Below are 24,193 nucleotides of genomic sequence, written 5' to 3'. Positions count from 1 at the left end.
AAATCCCGCCCCCCCAACCGCCTCGGCATCAGTATTAGAATGTGGAAGCACTAAAACCAAGGCTGCGATCTTTGATAGCCTCCCAAATTGGTTCAATCCAGTCACCTTTGAAAAAAAAGGAACCAGGAGCCTCTATTACTCATATATTTTCTGGCACCATCTCAGGGCCCCCAGTTTGAGAACAACTGGCCTAGACTACTTGTGTATATATAAATATATATAGGGATATACATATATATGTATGCATATATATATATATATATATATATATATATATATATATATATATATATATATATATATATATAAGTGTATATAAATATATATATATATAAACGTATATATAAATGTATATACGTATGTGTGTGTGTGTGTGTATATATATATATGTGTGTGTGTGTGTGTGTGTGTGTGTATACATACATATACATGCATTGATAAGCTGATAACTATTCATGCAGTTTACATTCCTTATCGTAATTCTACTTCTTTTTTCCTATTATTATTATTATTTTTTATTAAAACACTAAATACATCACGGAACTATTTGACAAAGTGCCGAAATCTTCGGAGGTTTTTGAGTGTTGCACCTACATTAAAAAAGCAAAACAACAGCGATGATTTTACGGCAGTTGCCCAGAGCAGTGACAGAGAGCGCGTGAAATGACGTGTGAACTTTGACGTGTGAACGTTGACGTGTCGGCTCTTTAAACTTCAGTTTTCTCTTTCTTTTTTCACGGATACTCCGTTTTAAAGTATGTTTTTGTGACTTTGTGTGTTGATGAGAACACCGAGCTCTTACAGCTCTGGATGGGTTTCATGTTTGGGCACCGAGACAAAATGCTGCTTTATAGACTGCGAGCTAGTTAACATTAAACAAAGGTTTAGGGTTTAGGGTTTAGGGTTTGTTCAGTCTGACTGGATCACTTGCACTGATTTAGGTTTGGGCGGTTAAAGGGTTTATAATCAGGTGTTACTCTTCATCAGAGCCACAGGGTCCCTGTCAGGTGTCAACATGCCCGGTGTGGTCGTGTTCGGGAGGCGGTGGGGCATCGCAAGTGATGATCTTGTCCTGCCAGGAGCTTTTGAGATATTTATTAGACTAATATGGTAAGCTGTGTGTGTGTGTGTGTCAGTGTTTGTGTGTTTGTCAGTTTGTGTCAGTGTGTGTCTGTCTGTGTGTGTCTGTATGTGTCAGTGTGTGTCTGTGTGTGTTTGTGTGTTTGTCAGTGTGTGTCTGTGACAATGTCTGTGTGTGAGTCAGTGTCAGTGTCTGTAGGTGTGTTTGTGTATATCAATGTTTGTGTGTGTGTGTTGGTGTCAGTGTCTGTGTGTCAGTGTCAGTGTGTGTGTGTTAGTGTCTGTGTGTGTTTGTGTGTGTCGGTGTCAGTGTGTGTGTGTCGGTGTCAGTGTGTGTGTGTGTCGGTGTCCGTGTGTGTGTGTGTCGGTGTCAGTGTGTGTGTGTGTCGGTGTCAGTGTGTGTGTGTCGGTGTCAGTGTGTGTGTGTCGGTGTCAGTGTGTGTGTGTCGGTGTCAGTGTGTGTGTGTCGGTGTCAGTGTGTGTGTGTCGGTGTCAGTGTGTGTGTGTCGGTGTCAGTGTGTGTGTGTCAGTGTGTGTGTGTCAGTGTGTGTGTGTCGGTGTGTGTGTCGGTGTGTGTGTGTCGGTGTGTGTGTGTCGGTGTCAGTGTGTTGGTGTCAGTGTCAGTGTGTCGGTGTCAGTGTGTGTGTGTCGGTGTCAGTGTGTGTGTGTCGGTGTCAGTGTGTGTGTGTCGGTGTCAGTGTGTGTGTGTCGGTGTCAGTGTGTGTGTGTCGGTGTCAGTGTGTGTGTGTCGGTGTCAGTGTGTGTGTGTCGGTGTCAGTGTGTGTGTGTCGGTGTCAGTGTGTGTGTGTCGGTGTCAGTGTGTGTGTGTCGGTGTCGGTGTCTGTGTGTGTGTTTGTGTGAGTGTCGGTGTCAGTGTGTGTCTGTGTGAGTGTCGGTGTCAGTGTGTGTCAGCGTGTGTGTCAGCGTGTGTGTCAGCGTGTGTGTCAGCGTGTGTGTCAGCGTGTGTCTGTGTGTGTCTGTGTGTGTTTGTGTGTTTGTCAGTGTGTGTCTGTGACAATGTTTGTGTGTGAGTCAGTGTCAGTGTCTGTAGGTGTGTTTGTGTATATCAATGTTTGTGTGTGTGTTGGTGTCAGTGTCTGTGTGTCAGTGTCAGTGTGTGTGTGTTAGTGTATGTGTGTGTTTGTGTGTGTCGGTGTCAGTGTGTGTGTGTCGGTGTCAGTGTGTGTGTGTCGGTGTCAGTGTGTGTGTGTCGGTGTCAGTGTGTGTGTGTGTCAGTGTCAGTGTGTGTGTGTCGGTGTCAGTGTGTGTGTGTCGGTGTCAGTGTGTGTGTGTCGGTGTCAGTGTGTGTGTGTCGGTGTCAGTGTGTGTGTGTCGGTGTCAGTGTGTGTGTGTCGGTGTCAGTGTGTGTGTGTCGGTGTGTGTGTCGGTGTGTGTGTCGGTGTGTGTGTGTCGGTGTGTGTGTGTCGGTGTCAGTGTGTTGGTGTCAGTGTCAGTGTGTCGGTGTCAGTGTGTGTGTGTCGGTGTCAGTGTGTGTGTGTCGGTGTCAGTGTGTGTGTGTCGGTGTCAGTGTGTGTGTGTCGGTGTCAGTGTGTGTGTGTCGGTGTCAGTGTGTGTGTGTCGGTGTCAGTGTGTGTGTGTCGGTGTCAGTGTGTGTGTGACGGTGTCAGTGTGTGTGTGTCAGTGTCAGTGTGTGTGTGTCGGTGTCAGTGTGTGTGTGTCGGTGTCAGTGTGTGTGTGTCGGTGTCTGTGTGTGTGTTTGTGTGAGTGTCGGTGTCAGTGAGTGTCGGTGTCAGTGTGTGTCAGCGTGTGTCTGTGTGTGTCAGTGTGTGTCTGTGTGTTTGTGTCTGTGTGTGTCAATGTCTGTGTGTGTGTCAGTGTCAGTGTCTGTAGGTGTGTTTGTGTGTGTCAATGTTTGTGTGTGTCAGTGTGTGTGTTTGATCATAAAGTCAGTCTTGTCTCACAGAGTGCACCCAGGTTTATTAGATGAATAAAAGACATCTTTTATATATCACAGGTGGATTGCAACCCTGACTCTGTACATCACCCGTAAAGGCAGGTTTGACTGTCATGGAGGTTCTGTTCTTCACAGCTACATTATTGTTCTGCTCGTCCTGCTTGGAGTCATCATCATAACTTTATGTGCAGTCGTTTACATCAGCGCTCAAGGTGAGTCTTGCTCATCAATGACTAAGCCGACCACACCAGGACTCTGTACTGAATGTCCTTTCAGTACATTGTTTAGTCTTTACTCTTCCACACCTATATGCTATAATGATTTATAATCATCCAGAAGAAGACTCGAACCCTGTCATGGTTTTCTTCCTCATGTTTCACCTCCGTCTCACTTATTATTACATCAGTACTGTTTTTCTGATGATGTACGTTATTCAAAAGTGAAATACAACTAAACTGAATGTGTGTATGTGCTTTTCTCTTGCATCTCTATCTCTATCAAAGGAACCATAATGAACCCAGGTCCTCGACGCTTTATTCCTGTCCTGGTGTACATTCGGGGAATTCTTTTCTTGCCTGAGTTTGTGTGGGCTTGTTTAGGAGCCGTGTGGGTGTCTGATTACAGTACAGGATGTGAACCGGCTGAAGTTGGGCTTGTAGCTGGTGCTGTGATTGCGAGGTGTGTAAATGCGGACCGTTATCACGTGACAAATTGGATTTCAGAATAGAATCAATAATGTGAGGAATCAATACGCTTTCCTTGAACGACTGATGAGCGGTCGATCCTAGAAGATTACAGATGTATCTGTGGATATCTTGTGCATATCAGCTTTTGACTTTTGACTCCCATTTCAAAAAAGTCACACTGTAAATATTTCAGTTACATCTGTGCAAAAGGAAAGTGCTGACACACACACGATGATTCATATCACAGCCGTGCGCTCTTGTCTTCCTCTCTAGCTGGATCATCTTTCTCTCCATGGTGGTGGGTGTGCTGATTGTGTTTGACCCGCTGGGCAGCCTGCGCCGGCGTCCGTCTACAGTTGAGCGCTCTGGTCTGAGGGATCTGGAAAGTACTGAGTCCTCGCAGCTCTTTTACACGGCCCGCTCGCTGGCCGTACGCGTGTGGGAGAGCCGTCTGCGTCTTCTGTGCTGCTGCCTGCCTCAGGACGACAACCACAGAGCGGCTTTCTCCAGCGTCACTCAGCTCATCAGTGATTTCTTCTCTGTGAGCTCTGAGACCATACGAATCTAGCTATATATCTCTATACTTATACACACATTCTGTACAAGTAGTTCTGATTATTACTCATTCATTTCTGATTTTGACTGCTACGTTCACACATACAGCGATTTTATTGAACTTTTTGAGTCCACAGCCATGTACTACGAAGTCACCAGTAGGCGTTCCTACTTCTATTGCCATGGTAATAACGTTTCAAATTTGGTGAAATTTCAGCAGCGTTTAACTGCATCGTATTAAAAAACAAGATCACGTTTGCTCTAATGTGTGCAGTGTACCATGTCTCTCCATATTTGCATTAAGTTAAGCCTGGTCGCATTTCTGGACACGCCCAAATCTAGTCGCCAATGGTTACCATCACACGCTTTTTTGACGGAAACGTACAGTCTCCGGTCGCTTTGCTAGTTAAAGTCGCTGCACGTGTGAACGTACTGAAAGAAGGAGTAGGACGTTATATACTGTATAGAATGTAGCAAGATCTCGACTAACCAGACGATATCTGCATTGTTTTTGTCTTAAGACCGAGTTTTTCAATGCGTTCCTTTCTCTAGGACACGGACCTGGTGCCCAGTGACATCGCAGCGGGTTTAGCGCTTCTTCATCAAGAGCAGGATAAAATGCAGCAGTGCAAAGACCCTGAAGACGTTCTGTCCCACAGTCCATCATCTCCTATAGTGAGTCTGTTGATCTGTAACTGATTTATATACAGGGCCCATAATAACAGGAAGTAAGTGAGGAAGGCTGTCTGATTTAAACAGTGTACACGACAGTGGCAAAGCTACATTTCAGACTTTCTAGAGGGTTCTCACCTGTGCAGTTTGTTCTGTGCTGTACTGCCTTTACTTCCTGTTTCAAAAGGAAATACAGCAACATATCGAATTCAATCTCTAGCCATGTACAGGCTGTATACCAAGTCCACAAACCTTTGCGTATTAAACCAGAATATACTTTTTTCTGTCTGCGTGTCTGTACAGAGAGAAGATCTGGAGACGGAGCTGGAGAAAGCAGCACATTACATGCAGTTTGCTGTAGCTGCGTACGGCTGGCCCATTTATTTCTACTTAAATCCTTTAACAGGATGCTGCAAGCTGAGTGGTGACTGGTGCGTCTTCACTGAACCTTCACTTACACACACTGTGATTTTCACTTCCTCTTTAATTTTAGGAGTCAAACCTTGACAAATACAGTCGTAAAACTAGTGCCGTCTGAAAGTATTGGCACCCGGGCAAACAATTCTATCTCTTTTATGATGTGCTGTAACTTCAAATTGAATTAGATTTAAATGTTTTTGGGTTTTTCTCCCCTGCAATTTATAGGAATTATTATAGAATAATAAGTCTAAAAGTTGCATTTCAGCAGAAGTTTATTTTTAAGTTTTAAATTTGTTTTCCTACATTACATTTTGTCCTCTACCGAGTTACACTTTGGCAGTTTGTTGCACAACCATCTGTGTGATGAAATGTTCTCGATTTAGGAAATTTGTACAAATCGGATTAAACGCTGTCTGTGTGAGGTGTGTTGTAATTACAGACGACTCCTTCTGCCTTGTTTCACTGACATGGTCGTGTGGTCACGTGTTCGCGTTCTTAATGAATTTGTGTCCAAATTCAGCATTGAATGTCTTTGTCATGTCTCAATCCACAGAGCTGGTTAATGGCTCAAGTATTTTTTTATCTAGACTATTAAGGCTTTAAAATATCCATTGAAATCCATGGTCATTTTTTCCCCACACAAATCTTTCTATCTTCAAAGTAAATGTTAATATCAAACCCATTCATGCTCTCTGAGATGTCCTTATCCAGGGCAACTTGCATTTTATCTCATTTTATACAAGAAATGAGGGTTAATGGCCTTCCTTAGGCCCAGCATTGGCAGCTTGGTAGACCTGGGATTCAAACTCAAAATTAGACCTACACCTTAACCACTAGGCTACCACATCCTGCTTCATAAGCATCTATAACACAAGCCTGTGACCAACACTGAAAGAGTCCTGACTCATTTTATATCAGACTTACAGCCATAATAACATACACATTTGTCTATACTGAATGAAAATATTCCGTAAGTCGATATCTATTCCTTTCGGCGTGCTGATAAGAAGGTGTTCGTATGTTGACTTGACGTTGTATTAAACAGTACATTAATGTAGTGTTAATAAACATTCGCTGTTCTGTTGCAGCTGCCGTAACCGTAACATGATGGAGTACGACATGGTCGGAGGTGACAACCCCGGCTGCCATTTCAGCTCCGTCTTACACATGACAGAGCTTCAGTACCGAGACTTCATTCACTTCAGCTGTCATAATCAGGTATCCGATATAATCTAGACGGCACTACACTGTCATCTGTATCACTGTGCTACCTTCAGACAGGAGCTGAACCGTGAGGGTGTCATGAATGTGAACACCACTTCTTACAGAAAGGAAGTGATCCTGGCATCATGATGCCTTTTCTCTTGTGCTTTTTATACTTTATATCACTCTAAGAGACAGTGGAGCGTCTGCTGTGGATCGATCAGCCCGACGATGCGGGTTTCATGTCATGTTACATGGCTGTAACGTCAGCTCACTCATTGGAGGATGCATTTGTAAAGAAATTCTTATTTTGAAGAAATTCTTGGAGCAGAAAGAGTTTTAAGGGCCTTGGTTAAGGGCCCAACAGTGGCAGCTAGTCAGTGCTGGGGCTTAAACCCTGATCCTCTGATCTACAACCCACAGCCTTAACCACTTGACCCAGATATTTTACAAACTATCTGGTTACATTTGTTATTACAGAATGTCCACGTGAAAAGATTCATTCATTCATTCATCTTCTACCGCTTATCCGAACTACCTCGGGTCACGGGGAGCCTGTGCCTATCTCAGGTGTCATCGGGCATCAAGGCAGGATACACCCTGGACGGAGTGCCAACCCATCGCAGGGCACACACACACTCTCATTCACTCACACAATCGGGACAATTTTCCAGAGATGCCAATCAACCTACCATGCATGTCTTTGGACCGGGGGAGGAAACCGGAGTACCCGGAGGAAACCCCCAAGGCACGGGGAGAACATGCAAACTCCACACACACAAGGTGGAGGCGGGAATCGAACCCCGACCCTGGAGGTGTGAGGCGAACGTGCTAACCACTAAGCCACCGGTTCCAAAGTGCTGACACTGGAGATTCCTTCCATTAAGAGCTTCTTATAAAAGGCTTGACTGTATCACTGATTATATGTTTATCATGGTCTGTGTTAACTAATAACACATTTCATGAGTCATGCATAATTACTTTCTTATTAGCTCACCGTGATGTTACTGTTACTGTAGGAAACTAGAGCTAGTGTGTTAACAGTGTGTTAATATAAACCTGTGGTCCTATTGGACTGTTAGGAAAGGTGTAACAAAAAAAACCCCTAACACATTGAGTTATCTGTTTATTTTGACTGTTTGAAGTAAGCATGTCTGTGCTTTTTTCACTGCTCTGTACTGTAGGTATACGAGATCCCGTTCTTCGTTGCGCTGGATCATAAGAGGGAGGCTGTGCTGGTTGCTGTGAGGGGAACATTATCGCTAAAGGTGAGTGTTTTAATGAGTAGTTGTGCTGTGTATAAAGCTACAGTAGAATGCAGGACAGAGACGTATGCTTACATGGCCAAAAGTATGTGAACACTTGACTCTCACACCCAATAGTGGGTCTGGACACCATAGTGTGTAACGTGAACTCCAGGACTCGTGAATTGCTGGAAGAGTCCTGATTTCAACCCCACTAAAGTTTAACCCAAACTCCCATCATGTATCACATTACCCCCTCCACTGGCTCCATATTAAACACTGTATTGATTTTTAAGATTCTTCTCCTCACTTGTAAAGCTCTTCATAACCTTGCTCCACCATACCTATCAGATTTTATACAGTTCCACACTCATCCTCATCAAGGCTCCTCATTATACCCCATGCCCGTTTAACAGCCATGGGCGCTGGAGCATTTAGTTGCACCGATCCTCATCTCTGGAATTCTCTCCAGGAAGACATCCTTAACAGGGACTCTCTCGTCATGTTCGCAACACGACTCACAACAGATTTATTCAGAAGTACTTATTATTATATTCTTATATATTCTACATATTTTTTGTTTACTGTTATTTTATTATTTATTATTTCCTTGAGTGACTAGAAAGGAGCCTATAAATAAAAAGCATTATTATTATTATTATTATTATTCATTCATTCATTCATTCATCTTCTACCGCTTGTCCGAACTACCTCGGGTCACGGGGAGCCTGTGCCTATCTCTGGCGTCATCGGGCATCAAGGCAGGATACACCCTGGACGGAGTGCCAACCCATCGCAGGGCACACACATTATTATTATTATTATTATTATTATTATTATTACTAGTTTTGATTATTTATAACTTACTATTATTATTTATTATTAGTCTTTTTTTATTTTTTAACATTATTTATTATTAATTATTGTTTATAATATATTATTATTTATGATTTTATTATTATTATTATTATTATTATTATTATTATTATTAAACACTTTGAACCGTCACCCTGATTGAACCCCAGACCTCGTCACCTAGCATCAGAGCCTGATCTCACTAAAGACTTCACACGTTTGAAGTTTATTATCATGTTCATAAAGCATCTAAATACAATGAAATTCTTGTGCTACAGTCGTACACTCCTGCAGTGCAAAGATAGACACTTAGTAAAGTACAAAAAGCAGGAAACTGTTAAACACTGAACACAGACAAAATACTTTTATAAAAAATGACTTTAAGTAAGTAAACAATTGTAACTGAAAACAGTCCTATAGTTGGAGATCTTGCACATACAATCCTTTAATTTATTCATGCTGCAGCAAGTTAAAAAATATACTGATCTTCTTCAAACAGTCTAAACTCTGAATGCTGTTAAAAGTGTCCCAGTACTTTTTTTTTGCACAGAAAAGAGTTGTGTAGATGTATGTGGTAAATGAAAATACCTCTGTGTCGGTGGTGTTCGGGCCGTGGCACTAGTGTGTTAGGATGCGTGCCTCGTCTCATCGTCAGTGTTCGGACTTTCCAACATTGTGCCATCTGCAGCTCTGATGATGTCAGCGCTGTTCGTTGTTCACAGCCTCTTGTGGCTGAATGAATAATACACAAATCTCCACAGCCACGCTTCAAAATCTAGTGCAAAAGCCTTTTCAGATGAGCGGAGGTTCTTCTAACATCAAAGGAACGGAACGTGATAGACAAAAAACACGTATAACTGTGATGTTTATTTTGACTGTATGGTGGAAATGATGTGAAATATAGTGATGGTACATTTCACTGTTTTTGTAACATCCATTTACATGTAAAGCAATGGGATTGTTTATTTGTTTATTATATACTGTATATGTGTGTGTGTGTGTGTGTGTGTACAGGACGTCTTGACGGACCTGTCTGCCGAGTGTGAAAACCTGTCTGTGGATGGTGTGTCAGGAGCCAGCTACGCACACAAGGTAACATAACCATGTGGACATTTATGGCATTTCGGGGGATGCCCTTATCCAGAGCGACTTACATTTTTATAATACTGAGCAGTTTAGGGTCTTGCTCAAGGGCACAGCAAGGGCATCTTAGTGAATCTTGGATTTGAACTCACCACCTTCTGATCAGTAGTGCAACACCTTAACCACTAAGCTACCACATCCTCATAAAGTTGTGCATCATTCACTCTCAAAGTCTCTAATTCTACTTGTACGATTCGTTGGTATGGAAGTGTATGTTACATGGGCAGCACTCGGTGTAGCAGGTAGTGTCACACGTCCCAGCTCTAGTCTCCCATTTCTTCCTGTGTCCATATGGGTTTCATCTCAGTTCTCTTCAGTTTCCTTTTACACCAAATCACCCCTTGGTATGAGTGAGCGTGTGAATGTTGCACTGTGATTGGATGCCTGGCATCCCAGTGCATCCAGGGTGTATTCCTTGCAACTAAACTGACATGATACTGCATTGTAAACTATAAGAGCAACACCGCATGACATCAGAGCCACTGTTATGCTGAGAATGAGCCACTAAATGATAAAGCCACTAAATAATAACAAAAAAAAACTTAAGAATGAAGTTGCAATGTAGGAAATGTAATGTCTTTCTGGTTCACAGGGCATTTCTCAAGCAGCTGGGTATATCTACAAGAAGCTGGTCAATGACGGCATCTTGAGACAGGCGTTCAGCATCGCACCTGTAAGGCTTGATTTTTATGTCCTATATTGCTGGTTCCTGTATTGAGTCTTTGATTGGAGTGGGTTTGTATATGTCCGATGATTTATAAGGTGTGTGTGTGTGTGTGTGTGTGTGAGTGTAGGAGTACAAGTTGGTCATCACAGGTCACAGCCTCGGCGCAGGTGCAGCAGCGCTCCTGGCCGTCCTTCTCCACAGTTCCTACACCACACTGCAGTGCTACGCTTTCTCACCACCAGGGGGCCTCATGAGGTCCGTCTGCACTTTTCCTTAGAACTTTTCACCAGTCTGCTAAAAGTTCATGCCTTCATGACACTATCATGATTAGAAGTAGATCAGATATAGAAGCAGTGAAACATTACTAAAGATATATATAACACCGAACACATTAAAAGTTCTTGCTGATGTCTTTCTTTAGTAAAGCACTCGCTGAATACTCCAAGCAGTTTGTGGTCTCTGTGGTTCTGGGAAAGGATCTGGTTCCCAGGTAAGAAGGTGGTTATAGAGAAATAATGATTTTGTCTTTGAAAGTATGAATTATGGGTTGTGTTGTATTTTGGCACTATGATACATCATGTTCTTTTTGTTTCACTTCCCTAAAACAATTGAGTGCTTCAATGCATCTGCGTTTCCGCCTATTTTGTAGATTGAGTATTCCAAACATGGAAGATTTAAAGAGAAGGATATTAAAGGTGGTATCTAACTGCAATAAACCAAAGGTGAGAGCTACAGTGTTTATTTAGAGTTCTGCTTTTTAGCCAAGTGGATGTAATTCCCAAAGATTTATCAGTGTTTTTTTAACTGCCTGAAACTGCTTCCCTTAAGAAGCTCTGTTTTGTTTTGGGTTTTTTTTTTGTTTATTTTGCTCCATGTGTCCACCAGTACAAAATCCTGTTGCATGGCTGCTGGTATGAGGTGTTTGGTGGATCCCCAGATGACTTTCCCACAGAAATGGAGAACAGGCGGGAGGAGCAGCTGACTCGACCTTTGCTCGGAGAGGAGAGCCTGTTGGTACGCGGGTCCACCTCGTACCAGAGTTTGTCTTCAGATGACTCCCCCACCCACACCACACACCTGCCGCTCTACCTGCCTGGCCGTATCCTATATATCACAGAGGATGGACCCTCGCGCAGGTCAGAGCCCACCTAACTCTGTTTACCATGACCGCCGTCACTCCACATGATCACTACAGACCTCCTCTGGAGATCTATACAGTTTCAACCAAAATATTGGAAGAATACAGAACTGGCACAGACACCCTTTTCAGATTCATGAACAAACTAGCAGAGCTTTTTAATTAGCACATTTACATTCCAGCCCAGTTATACAGCCTGGTAGTCTCTTGTGGAATGGTCCCTTTGGAAAACCTCATCAGCCCAACTTTATTAAATCTTTTAACGGTGAAAAGCTGTGGTCGAATAATTCACAGATTTTAAGCATGTTTCTAATTTGTTAGATTAAATACGATGGCGAACGTGAAAGTTTCTTGTGTGTTTTGATAAACTTGTGTGAACGTGAAAGTAAGAAGCAAGATAATATAATTAGACCACAGTATTATATTACATCTTTTGTTAAATGTTTTCGTGTAAAGTTTCCATAGAAACAAGTGGATGAAAACCCCACAATACTAACGTACTATGTCCCTAAAACTATTTCTATTTTTCTTGTCTTGTTCCCGATTCACCTCATCCTGGGCCTTTGATGAAACCCCGAACTCCAGGCTGTGCTTCTCCCAGACGCGCTACCGTGCCGAGTGGTCGAGCACGACGGCATTCAACAGTCTGCTAATCAGCCCACGCATGCTCCCAGACCACATGCCCGACGTGGTCCACAAGGCACTGCTCAGCCTCACCAGGGAGCGCCAGTCTTCCCTCTGTCCCTCCTCTGCCAGCAACGCTCGTCTGAACGTCATCTGAGCTCCTACTGCCTCCAGCTCAGATACTGAGACAACTACAGCAGCGAATGCACAAGACGACCGGAGCGAGCTTCGCTGTTTATAACTCTGCTGCCTCAGCCTCAAACTTCGAAAGCAATTCAGCTCTCGGGGTTTCATTAATATCTCACCATTTGCCATTTCATTGCTTTATGATTTGAAATAATACCTGCAGTGTCGTCGTGTTCCGAGTCTTGTGTGTATGTCTCAACGGAATGTCACATTTATGAACGTTCTGATTTTTAATTCATTTGTTGAAAACTCAAGATGAACTACTACGTACGAGACGATTAGATAAAAAAGATGTACAAACATTTGATGTTCATTCAGTTTGCATGAGAACTATTAATTGTGAACTCATTTACTTCACGTGTTTTGCTCATAAAACTTCTGGTTGTGACATTTTCATAATGAATAAATGGCAGTAAGAGTCATGCAAAATTGTGTTGGGTTTCAGTTGTGATTATATTGTGTTGGGTTTCAGTTGTGATTATATTGTGTTATATATATATATATATATAATGATAAAGTTATCATATTAATATGGAAAATGATTTTCCTCCTAAAAGTTTTCCTCAGGGTTTTGGAGCAGGGTCATGTTTCCGATTTTTAGAGCTCTAGGGTCTAGGGATTTGTTCCTGAGCTCAGCTTACAGGCTATTTACAACACTTTGGGTCTTCAAATTGGCATCTTATGGGTTCTCTGTGTCTCCTCGAACCTCATAAACACATGTAGGTAGGTAAATTAGTGACCCTAAATTGTTGCTAGCTATGAATGAGTGTGTGTGATGCCCAGGTGAAAGACTAGACTGGCATCCAATCCAGGGTTAGTATGTTTGTCCTTCCATCTCAAGATCCATCCTAACCTGGACACAGCGGTTGAATGAATGTGGATTTGTGGGTTGTTTTGAACTCAGTGGAGTTTACATCATTTCCTAATCTGACAGCAGGTCTATAAATAGAAAAAAGTTAAACAGTATGTGGCCAAATATTTCTGGACACCTGATCATCACACCCATTTGTTTTACTACAAAGCTGAAAGTACACAATTGTACAGGATGTCACTGTATTGTATTCTGTAGCTTTGTTTTCCTTTCACTCGAACTGAGATGCCCAAACACTGCTCCAGCATGACGATGCCTCTGTGCATAATGACATGGTTGGGCAGAAGATTAGAGTGGGAAAAAAAACACCTAAACACCTTTAGGATGAACTGACATGCAAATGTACCTCAGATCTGATCTCACTAATGCTCTTGTAGCTGAATGAACACAAATCTAGTGTTAAACCTTCCGAGAAGGGTGAAGGTTATTATAACAACAAATCTATCTATCTATCTATCTATCTATCTATCTATCTATCTATCTATCTATCTATCTACTGTATCTATCTATCTATCTATCTATCTATCTATCTATCCATCCATCCATCCGCCTATCTGTCTCTCTCTCCATCTATCTATCTATCTGTCTGTATGTCTGTCTGTCTGTCTCTCTCTCTCTCTCTATCTATTTATCTATCTATCTATCTCTATGCCTCATGGTCTTGCTAACCATCTATTTAAACTTGTTGATTGCTTGACAGGCCACATATTGACTTATATGGAGTATTGTAACAGAAACGAGTGCAGGATGTGAATGAACACCGAGCTGAATGACAGACCCCCCCCCCCACAACATCACCCCCCCACCTTCTCCCCTCCGCCCCGCCCATCCCACTTTTAGACAGTGACGTCACGCCGTCAACAACTCTTAAGTGGGGACTTTAGTTGGGAACAAGTGGAGAACATGACAGTCTACTTAACGCTCTGTCTCCGAAGAGCCTGACTACAGGATAGTCATTTATTTATCTTTTTTAATCCTCTCGGTCCTTTTTATAAAGTTACTCGGAGTCAGTTTGGAGTGCGAAGTTACTGTAAACACCCCAAAGCTGGACGGTCGCCTGGCTAGTTAGCTAGCTAGCTATCTGAAGTAGTTAGCTAGTTAGCTATCTGCGTTTAGCGTAAAAAAGAAAGAAAGACAGAAGAGACAGAAAGGGAAAATGGAGTTGGAGGACGTTGTTCTGTATCAGGAGGACGCGGGAGGTTCCTCCATGATGTCGGAGAAGGTGTCCGGCTTGGCGAGCTCCATCTACCGCGAGTTCGAGCGGCTGATCGGGAAATACGACGAGGACGTGGTGAAGGATCTGATGCCGCTGGTGGTGGCCGTGCTGGAGAACCTGGATTCGGTGTTCGCGGAGAACCAGGAGCATGATGTGGAGATCGAGCTGCTCAAAGAGGACAACGAACAGCTGATCACTCAGTACGAGAGGGAGAAAGCGTTAAGGAAAGGAGTCGAGGAGGTGCGTTGTTGTTGTTGTTGTTTCACAGGAACTCCAGACAGAAATGATGATGATGATGATGATGATGAGTCGTGTTTGTAAATTTAGACCCGGGTGCACAAACTTTTCCCTTGCACAGATCCCTTCCAGTGTGTTTCATGCACACTTAATGTATCAACAGCTGGTCCGGTGTTAGACAAACTGGTTCAACATCATCATTACAAATAAAACATGTCTTTAACCCCTTGACCTTTCACTCAAAAAACCTAAAAATATTAACAAACGATTGACAATTTTGTGTCTGGAAAATACATCAGTTTCTCTCATATCACTTACAAGATCACTTACAGTAAGCTGGGTCAGGGATACGGTGGATCTGAAGCCTATCCCGGGAACGCTGGGAACACACCCGGGATGGGACACGGGTTTCACGGTGTACAATTCAGAGACATCTTCACACAGGTCTAAGATTCTCATTAGAGGCGATTTAAACTAGTTAATTCACCTAAGTGTTCTTGGGAAGTCAGAAAAATCCAGATAACCCAGAGTAAACCCATATAGACACGTGGAGAACGTGTATACACGCAGAAACCCGAGCTCACGGTCGAACCAGGGATCTGTACAGCAGCGTTTCACACCATGCCACAACACCGTACAGTGAATTCAAGTCAATTGTCAATTATAATGACTAAGTTATTACTGTAGCAGTTTTAATGATGTTCAATGTCCAGTCCTGACATCTACAGCATTGAATGTAATAGTAAAAATAGCTGATTGCATCACTCTCCATGGGACGGGTTTGGATCTGGGTGACTGAAAAGTCTTGTGCTCGATGTGTTGCAGTTTAAACTCTGACTCCAGTTCAGCATGAGTCGTCTTTTACTGCTGCTTCCATTTGTCTAGAAATATAGGAAGGTAGCGCAGCGATCAGTCGTTTAAACCAAATACTACTTACATACCTTCAGTGATGGCGAACGTGAAAAGACTTAACTCTTTTCCACTTTAAACATAATAAGATAAATATTGAATATTGAAGCTTTAATGTTAAAACTGTGTTTTTATTTATTTATATTTTTTAAAGCAGAAACTTTACCCATTTTCTGTTTTTCAATTGAAGTCTTGTATAGAAATGTGGGTTGTGTACTGGTTTTTGATTTTTTTTTATTTTTTATTTTGTTTGGTTATATTATATAAACTGTGAGGCATTAGATTCTGCATTTCTTTTTGGGCTTTTGCACAATCATGTGATACTACATGTCACATGCATGGCAGGAACTCTGGGGGGGAAGAAAAAAAAATTAGAAAGCCCCTTATTATATCCTTCAAGATTTGTGAACAACTACTTTCTCCACTCAACTTTCCAGGTGTCTGCATGATTTTGTCTGACTGTTAAACTCACTCACGCTCATATACGACGATAAAAGGCACACCGTCGCAAATGAGCAAGCCGCATCATGTTAAGATGTCACTTTGTGCTGTAAACAGTCCTAATGAAAGGAAGCAGGTTTGGTAAACATATTTTAAGGCCTCTTTGTGACAGTGTTAATGCAGCAGATCAACACCCCTCACTGTTTTCAAGAAGGATGTCAAACTCTGGTCACTAAACACTCCAGAGACAGGCTCTTGATTTATAATTCTCCATGCTGACTAGAATTGAGTGACTTTAACAGCATGTGGTCAGGATCTGCTTGTCTTGTCTTAAGCCTAAAAGGAGATTATCAATTTCAGTTTCAAAGCAGATGTAAGGTTGCACGCTGCTATGTGTTCGGAAGCGTCTGCCGATATTAAAATGTCATAAGGAAATCATTGACCGTTTTAGAGATGGTGCAATATTGAATTCAGGATCTTTTCCAGAGGTTTTATGTGTAATGCCGGGACACAACGAGGGGGAAAAAACTGTAAAAGAGAAAAAAAAACACCTGGTCTATTAGTTACAGCAGCTGATTTTTGTAGATTTTTTCACTCAACAGTTGGGACGGACTCGTTATCCGAAAGTAACGACAAGCAAAGGCATGTCTTGTTGTACGTTTAAACAAAGTGGTGATGATGAGCCTGTACAGATGTAGCTGGCTTCACCGTGACCTTGTCTGAGGTGGAACTAACCGAAATATAGAAACAAATCCAGTACCTGGACTCACTTATGTTTAACCCATTTAACTTTTCCATACTTTTCCTCAGTGCAGCTTTATTTGCTGAATATAAACTATTTCAATTTTAGCCTTATTACTACAATATGTACGGTAATATCCTAGACTTCAAGCTCCTTTTTCCTACCAACAGCTCAAACTCGAACATATTTACAAGTTACAGTGGTTTATTTTAAAATGTGTGTATTTACCAGGGCTTAAATAATTGTGTGGCGCTCATCAGCTTCAGGTGACAGCAAAATAAAATATGACCGATTTCAATTGTCTTCTTTACTTGTTCAGACGTCAGTTTGTTGGCGTGCTTGGGATCATTTTACCAATTTTGATGCAGACTAAGCTGCTGGAGTTGATTATTGTCTTAACGACTGCAAGTCCCAGAGCCTTTTTGGCTGCAAAATGGGTTACGTAGCCTGTTATCCAATGAAAATAGCCATGTGAAGCTATTTGATATGATCCCCGAGGATGATTTGGTGAGGATTATGAACCGGAGCATTGCCGATCGTGCAGTCATTTAGGTCAGTAGCAGTGAGACGCTGCCTGAGCTCAGCCTCCACCATCTGAGCTGCCTGCCAGTTGCTGCTGCCGCTGCTGCAACAGTCACCCGCTTGTTCTGAATAAACCTGCAGGGACACCACGATCCGTCGAAACACACAAGGGACACACTGCCTTCCTTCTGTGTCTTACTTACCGACTCACCCTCTTTTATATGCCCGACGTTCTGTGTGACGGCGATCGCCGAGTGAAAGTGCTCTTCTTTCCTCCTTCAAAGGCAGGCTTGCTTTCAGGTCACATGAGCCTTTTGTGTATAGCAGCTAAAGTGAAGCGCTGGCATGCGACCCTTTTGCATTACAGCTGAGTGTTTGGGTTGCCATCGATCACCCACTGTTACACTGTTCTGCATCATTCTGGCCAATAAGAGATGTCATTCAAACACAAGAAGAGCAACAAAGGTTTTGTGCGCATGTCAGGGTGCGTGCGTGCGTTAGGGTGGGCGCCTGCGTGCATTTGTGTGTGTGTGTGTGTGCGATTACAGAATAGATTGCAGTGCTATGATAGCAGAGTTGATGATGGAGAATCTCAATGAGTGACAGAAGTGAACTTATTACTAATAATAAATTAATCAGTCAAAGTCATCTGCGTGAAGTGCACAGAATTTATCTACAGCTATATTAAAGACTAACATCCACTCTGTGCAAATCCTTAACTTATCGACTCCAAGTATCGAGCCAAATGATTCGAGCCTGATTCTAGCGTGAGATCTCTAAAACAGAACAAGCCAGGTGATGTGTTTGTCTACCCACAATCCCTCTGGAATGTCTGTCAGTTATGTCACCACACAACTAAGCCAAGTACGATGTCTACAGCCGATTTGTTTGTAGATGCCGAGAGGAAACGTAAGGGAAGGGTCAGGAATGTACTTGGGAAAAGAACTTCCTGAGCCCCTCTTTGCAGCCAGGATGCTTTTTAGATAGACTTTTTTTGCGTTCCTCACTTTCTGTGGATGTGTTACGTTTACTGTGGGGTTCAGTAGAGAATACGCTTCCTGGGGTAAATAATTTCTCACACAATCCTCTATATAAAATTGTGGCTTTTTTGTTCTAACAAAGCAGGAGTTGATGTTGAACTTTGAATCCCTGAAATATATTTATATATTTCTTATCTTACTGTGTATGACGTGGTTTTATCGTATTATGGTAGTTTTTTTTAAGAGGGTTTTAAGAATTTCAGAGAAACTTTGGTGTCTTAAAACCCTCCATCTAAACTACTAGTTGTGTGCAATGGTATACAATTATGATCAGGTCACAGATCTCCTCATCTGGGTTTGTTCAGCACAGCAAAAGCAGACCAAACAACAGCAAAAATATGACGAAAAGCAAAACCAGGTCCGCAGGGTAGCTATCAACCATGGATCTTTACCATTGTTGTGCTTTATTTGTTATTCAACCTTCAAACTACCCCCTAACTTCCTCCTGACTAGAGGTTTAGTCATGTGGACATTTTCCAGCAAATCACAGCAGTAGTAGAGAAGATCTAGCTGGAAAATCTGTCTACACTGTAAACCAACAGAAACATGGTCTGGTTTCAAAAATCCACCAATACGTGGGAGCTGGCAGAAGTGAAATCCGTTCCATAGAGAGCGCTGGCAGCTGCATGCTGACTTCTTCTGAGACCGAAGGGACTTTCTGTCTCATCTTTCAGTACAGCTGAATATATTCCAGGCATTTTCAAGTGAACGTTTTTTGCCTGCACAGCTGATGAAAGGCTTTTGTCAATAACGCTTTGTGTATTTTTACCTGTGTTCATGTGTGGATTCAGTGCCTTACATAAATCCTCACCTACTTTTCCATCTTTGTGCTGGAACCGAAATGGGCTTAATTGAAATTATGTTACGAGTTTAACAACCAGAGAAACAACCAAGAGGTTAAGGGTGACTGTGAAGGAGCTGAAGAACCACCGCTCTGTTCTGTTTATAGGACCACCATAGAAGAAAGCGGTTATTGGGGGAAAAAATTCATTCGATTCAATTTTATTTGTATTGTGCTTTACGGAAAATAAAAAAATGGTTCAAGAGTAATATTAGCCTTATATTTAAATGTGTTTATCCCCAATGAAGCGTGAGGCGACTGTGGTGAGGAAAAACTCCCTTAGATGGAAGAGGAAGAAACCTTGAGAGGAACCAGACACTAAAGAGAACCTCATCCTCATTTGGGTGACGCTGAAGGGTGTGATTATAAACTGTTATAAACACCAGAGAGTGTTATTATGAATAATGTCCTTTCTACAGTCATGTACAATCTGACAGTTGTGTATTGATGAGGAGGAGGTTGTCCTCAAAATGACCAGAATTACCAATCGAAGCCTCAGGAACCATGTGGGAAAATGTTTTCTGGACTGATGGGATACAAACCGAATCATTTGGTCTTAACACATAGTGCTATGTTTGGCTGAAATATAAAACAATCGTCATCACTAGAGTGAAGCATGGTGGTGGTAGCATCAGGTCGTTGTTATGCCTTTCATCAGCTACACAGGCAATAATTGAACAGATAGTACAACTGTTACAGACAAATAATAGAACAAATGTTACAGACTACAGGAGACTTTCCTTGTCCTCTGCTGGGACTCGCGGCTTCCTCCAAGCTGATGATTTCGCATGCCATGACGTACGTCTGCTGTTTTCTGCGGCGCTCATATGCTTCTGCCACAGTGCTTATGAGCCATGGCTTTGTGCCCCTAAAACAACAAGGCAACTGAAGATAAAGTCGACCTAAAGAGAGCTTTGTCAATAGAGTGCCAGCACACTGCTCCCTCTGTATCGGTTTCAGCACAAGGGAATCATTATGTGTTCAGAAGGCTGTACACAGCCAGTCCTCCTTCCTCTGCAGCGATGTCATATGAACGGTGTCCTGTGGATCATATGATGAGCAATGCAGGGAGATGGTGAAACAGAAACACTCCCACACACAAGCACACACACGCAAGCACACACACACTGCGAGTGCTAAAACGAGCTTTAACAGAAGACTCATGACGCTTACATATAACATGTACAAGGACATTTTTCATCTGTTTGCAATGTGTCTTGAGTGCAGTGAAACACAGCGTGTACTGACCTGGGAAACTCTCTAATCAGGAATTTGCAGCCCAGTAAAATAATAATATTACCAGTCTTGTCAGATGTTGCAAAGTTGATTGAGTCTGTGCACTTGCCTGCCAGAACCTGTTTGTTACACCCAAACCTCCAGAATTCGCCATGTACATTTTCCATCAAATCAAACACACTGAGAAATCTGTGTATTAATGACACCAGGTAGCATTAAAGGGGCAGTGAAAGCTTTTAAACCGACTCTTTACTGATTTTTATTCTGATGATTTAAACTCATCAAAAAAATATTTTTTTGCTATTTAATCCTTCTGAATATTGTGCTTTTTTTTTGTACTCTGCGTATCACAAGGCAAGCGCTGTGCGCAGCAGTACCTGAGGGCTGCAGGGACACGAGGATGTGAGCAAGTGATCCTCTGGTACTCAGTGTGGGTCACATGGCTTTGGAGTTTGATTGCCTACAGGAATTAAAGCATTCTTAGGAGCCACTTAGGCACACAAACTGCAGAATGAGCAAAATGTCTTCATGAATACGTCCTCGTTCGAGTAAGTCCTAATATACGGCGTCGCTTGAAAGTTTGTGAACCCTTTTCTATAAATATGAACCAAAACATCATCAGATTTTCACACAAGTCCTAAAAGCAGACAGTGAACCAAATCAAACAAATATATTATACTTTTAATTTTTGTTTTTACTTATTTTTAAATGTTTAAATATATATCTGTGAGTGGCAAAAGTATGTGAATCTCTAGAGGAATGGGATAAAATTTGTTGCTATGGACTGATCAACAGTTAACGGGAACTTTACTTGCAGTTATTGCTGGATCATTCTTCTCAATAATTAAATGAAGACGTATGATATTGTTGGGCGATTTGTTCGATTGAGTGTTCACTTTGACTTGTGTGAAAATCTGATGTTTTTGGTCATATTTATGCAGAAATATAGAAATTTCTAAAGGCTTCACGATGACGATGATTTACGGCATGAAAGGGAAATCTCCGCTTTTAGAGTTACACGATTAACCAGTTTGTTCTTTTGTTACGTCACCAGTGGAACATTTCCAGATGTTTTTATTTATACATAGCAGATGATCAAAGTAAAAGAACTAGAAAAAGAGAAAATCTTAATTTTGAAATCTTAGTTTGATTTTGCTCTTAATAAAATCCTATCCTTTCTATACCTTTCTGGTCAAAAAATGGTCACCTGGTCACCAAAATATGGGGCTGGGCAGCACACCGAATCTCATGAATTTATGATTTGTTCATTGCTGTACCAGGAATTATTCCTATTATTAACACACACTTGCACTGCTTTGAATTGGTTAGATCTCTCCATCCATCCATCCGTCCATGTTCTGTACTGCTTTTCTTAGCCTTATGCTCGTGCATTCATGCATCCATCTGTTTGTCCAGCCATCCGTCCATCCATTCATGTTCTCTACTGCTTTTCCTACATTAGGGTGCGAGGCAGCCTGAAGCCAGGGGACACAAGGTGGGTGACACCTTGGAGAGGGATCCAGTCCATCACAGGGAACAATCGTGCCCACGCACACACACACACCCATTCACACACTGTAGACAATTTTGAGATGCCAGTCAACCTACTACATATGGTTTTGGACTTTGGAGAAAAGGGAAAGACCCAGATAAAAACTTTCCAAAGTACAGGGAGAACATGCAAATGCTGGGCAGAGGTTAGACTCGAACCCTCAGCACTGCTTTAATTCACTCTCGGGTTTTACACGTTTCCAGGCCTTTTAGATTTGTTGTGTTTTCATCCAAGTGTTCAGGTTTCTCACTGAATCATTTCTTTCATTTCTTATTAAACCCTATTGAGTTTCAGCAGTCAAAAAGAGGATCAGGTTCATTTTCTCACGCCTCCTCATCAGTTTGCAAACGCCTGTTTTTTGCACACAGAACCTGAATTAATGTGCTGATTGGCTGATCTCAAACAATAGAGGGGAGACTAAGTAAGATCCTGTCACTTCCATTAGAGCTGATTTTCTGCATGTGGATCTTCTCACACTGGTGTTTTTGGTGTTGCAGCAGAAGTCTGGGGATGTGGTAGCCTAGTGGTTAAGGTGTTGGGTTAACAATTGGAAGGTTGTTAGTTCGATTCCTATGTCCACCAAGCTGCCACTGCTGGGCGGCAAGGCCGTTAACCCTGAATTGCTCAGTTGTATAAAAAAATTAGATAAAAAAAAAAAAAGTAAGTCGCTCTGGATAAGGGTGTCTGCTAAATGATGTAAATATAAATACAAAGTCTGATGTTTCTGCTGTTCTGTGCTGCCATCTACTGTGTATTCATGGCATAACAGCTCAAAACAAACAGATGAAGAACTGATCTAAAGCTTTGTGTTTCTGTGTCTGTCTCTGTCTCTCTCCCGTGCAAATGTTTTAGGCAGGTGTGAAAAATTGCTGTAAACAAAGAATGCTTTCAAAAATGGAAGTGTTAAACATTTATTTTCATAAATGAACTAAATGCAGTGAATGAACAAAAGAGAAATCTAAATCAAATCAGTATTTGGTGTGACTGCCCTTTGCCTTCAAAACAGCAGCAGTTCTTCTAGGTACATTTGCACACAGTTTTTGAAGGAACTCGGCTGGTAGGTTGTTCCAAACATCTTGGAGAACTAACCACAGATCTTCTGTGGATGCAGGCTCTCTCACATCCTTCTGTCTCTTCATGTAATCCCAGACACACTCGATGATGTTGAGATCAGGGCTCTGTGGGGGACATGCCATCACTTCATGCTGGTTTGAAGGCAAATATTGATTTGATTTAGATTTTTCTTTTGTTTGCTCACTTTTCATTTTGTAAATTGACAGAAATAAACACTCATTATTTATATTTCTGAAAGCATTCTTTGTTTACAGCAGCATTTTTTCACACCTGCCTAAAACCTTTGCACAGTACTGTGTGTGTGTGTGTGTGTGTGTGTGTGTGTGTGTGTATATATATATATATACACACACACACACACACACACACACATATATATATATATATATATATATATATATATATATATATATATATATATATATATAAAAAAAAAACTACATTAAATATAAAATATATTTCTTCTCCTTTTTCACCCTTCAGCCTTTTTCTTCTCTGCTAAATAAACACTTAAGTCTCGACCTTATGAGCTCTTTTAAGGATTAAGATGCTTTATGAATAACTTTTATTGTTACTAGGATCATGTTTTTAATTTTAAGGGGAAATGCCCACATTTCTAAGGGACTAGGAGAAACTCAATGCATTAAAAATCTTCATCAGTCCCGGCCCTGGAGTTTAAGGACTATATTTAATCCTTGTGTTTAACCCTTTTTGGACCTTTGGTACTATTTGGCTCAAATTGCCCAGGGACATCATTGGGGTTTAAAAGCACTACAGAAATAAAAAGCTCAATCCCAAGCGATATAGATGACATTTGTGATTAGTTGTGTTTGCATTTGCTAGATGACATTAAACTATAATAAATCTACAACATACTATAATAAAGACCTTGGTGGTAAAAATCTAAAAAATGCATTTTAATGGTTATTATTTGGAACTGATTTACAAATTCAGGTGATAAACACCAACAGAAGCACGAGAAACTTTTAATAAAAATTTGACCTGAATGGAAGTAAAAGAATAGAGTCTTTGAAGGCAGAATTAGAGCGCCGTCTGTAATATATTGAACACCAAGGCCCTAATTTATTGCTATCGATCTGTAAGACTACACTGAAAATCTGTGT

General features: G+C 41.6%; 2 protein-coding genes across 3 annotated transcripts in view; both read left to right on the top strand.

Annotated features, from left to right (window-relative positions):
* The first annotated feature begins 593 nt into the window (after nt 1-593).
* On the top strand, nt 594-12,817 carry daglb (diacylglycerol lipase, beta). The gene is made up of 15 exons (XM_060861789.1): nt 594-1,110; nt 3,056-3,207; nt 3,499-3,673; nt 3,955-4,222; nt 4,789-4,911; nt 5,212-5,339; nt 6,417-6,546; nt 7,716-7,799; nt 9,645-9,722; nt 10,366-10,446; nt 10,568-10,695; nt 10,862-10,930; nt 11,090-11,162; nt 11,326-11,576; nt 12,164-12,817. The coding sequence occupies exons 1-15, from the start codon at nt 1,016-1,018 to the stop codon at nt 12,357-12,359; spliced, it is 2,031 nt and encodes a 676-aa protein (XP_060717772.1). The 5' UTR covers nt 594-1,015; the 3' UTR covers nt 12,360-12,817.
* A 1,303-nt stretch (nt 12,818-14,120) lies between these two features.
* spag9b (sperm associated antigen 9b) overlaps nt 14,121-24,193 on the top strand; it is a 44,944-nt gene continuing 34,871 nt past the window's right edge. For both annotated transcript variants that reach the window (XM_060861763.1, XM_060861755.1), the window contains exon 1: nt 14,121-14,715. In XM_060861763.1, coding sequence (XP_060717746.1) covers nt 14,416-14,715 — 300 coding nt within the window. In that variant the 5' untranslated portion in view covers nt 14,121-14,415. The remainder of the gene's footprint in view (nt 14,716-24,193) is intronic.

This window comes from Tachysurus vachellii, chromosome 2, assembly GCF_030014155.1.
Source record: "Tachysurus vachellii isolate PV-2020 chromosome 2, HZAU_Pvac_v1, whole genome shotgun sequence".
Lineage (NCBI taxonomy): Eukaryota > Metazoa > Chordata > Actinopteri > Siluriformes > Bagridae > Tachysurus > Tachysurus vachellii.
This window is presented reverse-complemented; position numbering and strand designations above follow the sequence as displayed.

Coding starts and splice junctions, on each gene's coding strand:
- daglb (XM_060861789.1), top strand. CDS start 1,016: ATGCCCGGTGTGGTCGTGTTCGGGAGGCGGTGGGGCATCGCAAGTGAT. Junction 4,912..5,211: donor ACAGTCCATCATCTCCTATA/GTGAGTCTGTTG, acceptor GTGTCTGTACAG/AGAGAAGATCTGGAGACGGA. Junction 7,800..9,644: donor GGGGAACATTATCGCTAAAG/GTGAGTGTTTTA, acceptor GTGTGTGTACAG/GACGTCTTGACGGACCTGTC.